Raw genomic sequence first — 1,976 nt, forward strand, 5'->3', positions numbered from 1 at the left:
GTGTGGCCCACGCCATCACATGTGCTTCTCTTGCTCTAGCAGATGCAGGAATAGAAATGTACGACCTGGTGCTGGGCTGCTCCATTCGCCAAGATGGGGACTCTTATGTAGTCGACCCGTCCTACGAAGAGCAAAACGGCTGCAGCTCAGTAACTGAGAACCAGGGAAACCTGAGTGTTGCATTCCTCCCCAGCCTGAACCAGATTTCTGGACTTCAGTCAGATGGAGACTTGACAGAAGAGACTCTGGCAGCTGGGATTCGTACCTGCATCGAGGGTTGCTATAAACTGTACCCAGTCATACAACAAGCCCTGGCCAAGGCTGTGCGCAAGGCAGCTCCACCTCCATCAGAGAGCTGAGAGACTTGTTATTCAATAATTACACATTTCATAGTTATTCTAAATGACACCATTTACTTTGGTGATAATGATGTATTTTTTCTACTCCACTGTATTGTCTTATAGTACAATAAACAAACTTTAAAAATTTTCTTAATAATATTGTCCACCTGGTTGTTTTTGTTCTATCATGACAAGAAAAATCGTACACATTGTAATGAAATGAAACGATCCCATTCACTTTAGGGCCGTGCTACATCATTAGCTTAGCTTATAGGAAGAGTAAAACGCTATTAAGGCTTAATGTGTAACGTCTACTGTACGTTTACATACAGTAAGTTAAGTTAAAGTTCGAAAGCAAAAACAAGTACTCTTTTTCATTTACATTCTATTTATACACATTTTAAGTGTGCCGCTAAAGGGAAAACAAATAAATACAAGACGTTATGGGGAACACCAGAAACGTGAGGAAAAATTCCTCCATGTACATTTCGGGGCTCCATACACCCCGGCCAGTGAAGTAAGGAAATTAATACTGTAATAATATGGTAAAATTATTATTCGTCTGCATGATATTTAAATAATCTAAAATGATACAACATAAAAAAACAATCGGAACTAATTTCCCGCATAGCAGAATAGAGTCGAGCCGCTTTCACAGTGACACTCACCGTCATTGATCTGGATCTGGACAATTTCTATCACTGGTAAGTGTTGTTTACACAGAAACTGGTCGTGATGTGAATCAGTTAATGTTATAAATCCAACCTATTTTGTTGTGCGTCTGGAAAAAGACGCGTCGTTTCGCCGCGACACCGTGTTTCCTCACTGGCAGCGCTGCCGGCGCTGTCCTAACATGTAAATGCTAACATTAGCCGGAGGTTGCAGCACACTGAGCACATTAATGTGTCCTTAGATTTACTCCGTTATTGGAGAAATAACAGGAGGGACTGTGGTACACATGACATACACACACAGTGATTAATAAATAGTGGTAGGCCGTCTGTTAGAAAAAGCCGACATTCCGTAGCAGCTAATGAGACATTAACTTTGTTAATGTGTAATAAACACGTATATCAATGAGCGAGGAAGTTTGATTGAAAGTCAAGCGTCGGATCACACGTCGGCCGCGCCACCGCTTTACATTTGATACAAAAAAAGTACGTTTATAATCCATAATCGCTTGTCATTATGGTTGTAATTGCTTGAAATGGCCACAAGAGGGAACTAAAGCCACAAACTTAAAATCAGTTTATGGATTTTTTTTTCCCCTCTGGAATTGTTTTCGGGTCAGCACGATAATCAATGCCTCCATCTCCCACCATATAGGGTCACAACATCATGTTCTTCATTACCTTCATACAGTACCTGCTCAACACAATGGGAGAGATTCAAACCAGCAGTCCAATCCTCTTCCCTCTGGTTTTACATTAACCTCAATGTTGATGGATTACTCTATTTTTTTAATCTCCTCCTGGGGAAAAAAAGTCAATCAAACCCAAAAGTCCAGCTCAGCTCCCCAGAGAAAAACTATTGACCGCCGTTTTCACTGAAATGACCTTTTCACCCTCTTCATCAATGCAGGTCCAGGTCAGATTGAGCCTATGAACTACTGTGTTTGTGTCCTTTGTGAAGTTT

General features: G+C 41.0%; 2 protein-coding genes across 2 annotated transcripts in view; both read left to right on the forward strand.

Annotated features, from left to right (window-relative positions):
• exosc6 (exosome component 6) overlaps positions 1-489 on the forward strand; it is a 1,317-nt gene extending 828 nt beyond the window's left edge. Inside the window, exon 2 of the mRNA XM_025056456.1 lies at positions 1-489. This exon is cut by the window's left edge and continues 176 nt beyond it. Within this exon, the coding sequence (XP_024912224.1) occupies positions 1-359 (359 nt within the window). The 3' untranslated portion in view covers positions 360-489.
• A 152-nt stretch (positions 490-641) lies between these two features.
• Positions 642-1,976, forward strand: part of psme3ip1 (proteasome activator subunit 3 interacting protein 1) — a 5,588-nt gene continuing 4,253 nt past the window's right edge. The window contains exons 1-2 of the mRNA XM_025056296.1: positions 642-657; positions 1,923-1,928. Coding sequence (XP_024912064.1) covers positions 642-657; positions 1,923-1,928 — 22 coding nt within the window. The remainder of the gene's footprint in view (positions 658-1,922; positions 1,929-1,976) is intronic.

This window comes from Cynoglossus semilaevis, chromosome 6, assembly GCF_000523025.1.
Source record: "Cynoglossus semilaevis isolate Cse_v1.0 chromosome 6, Cse_v1.0, whole genome shotgun sequence".
Classification (NCBI taxonomy): Eukaryota; Metazoa; Chordata; class Actinopteri; order Pleuronectiformes; family Cynoglossidae; genus Cynoglossus; species Cynoglossus semilaevis.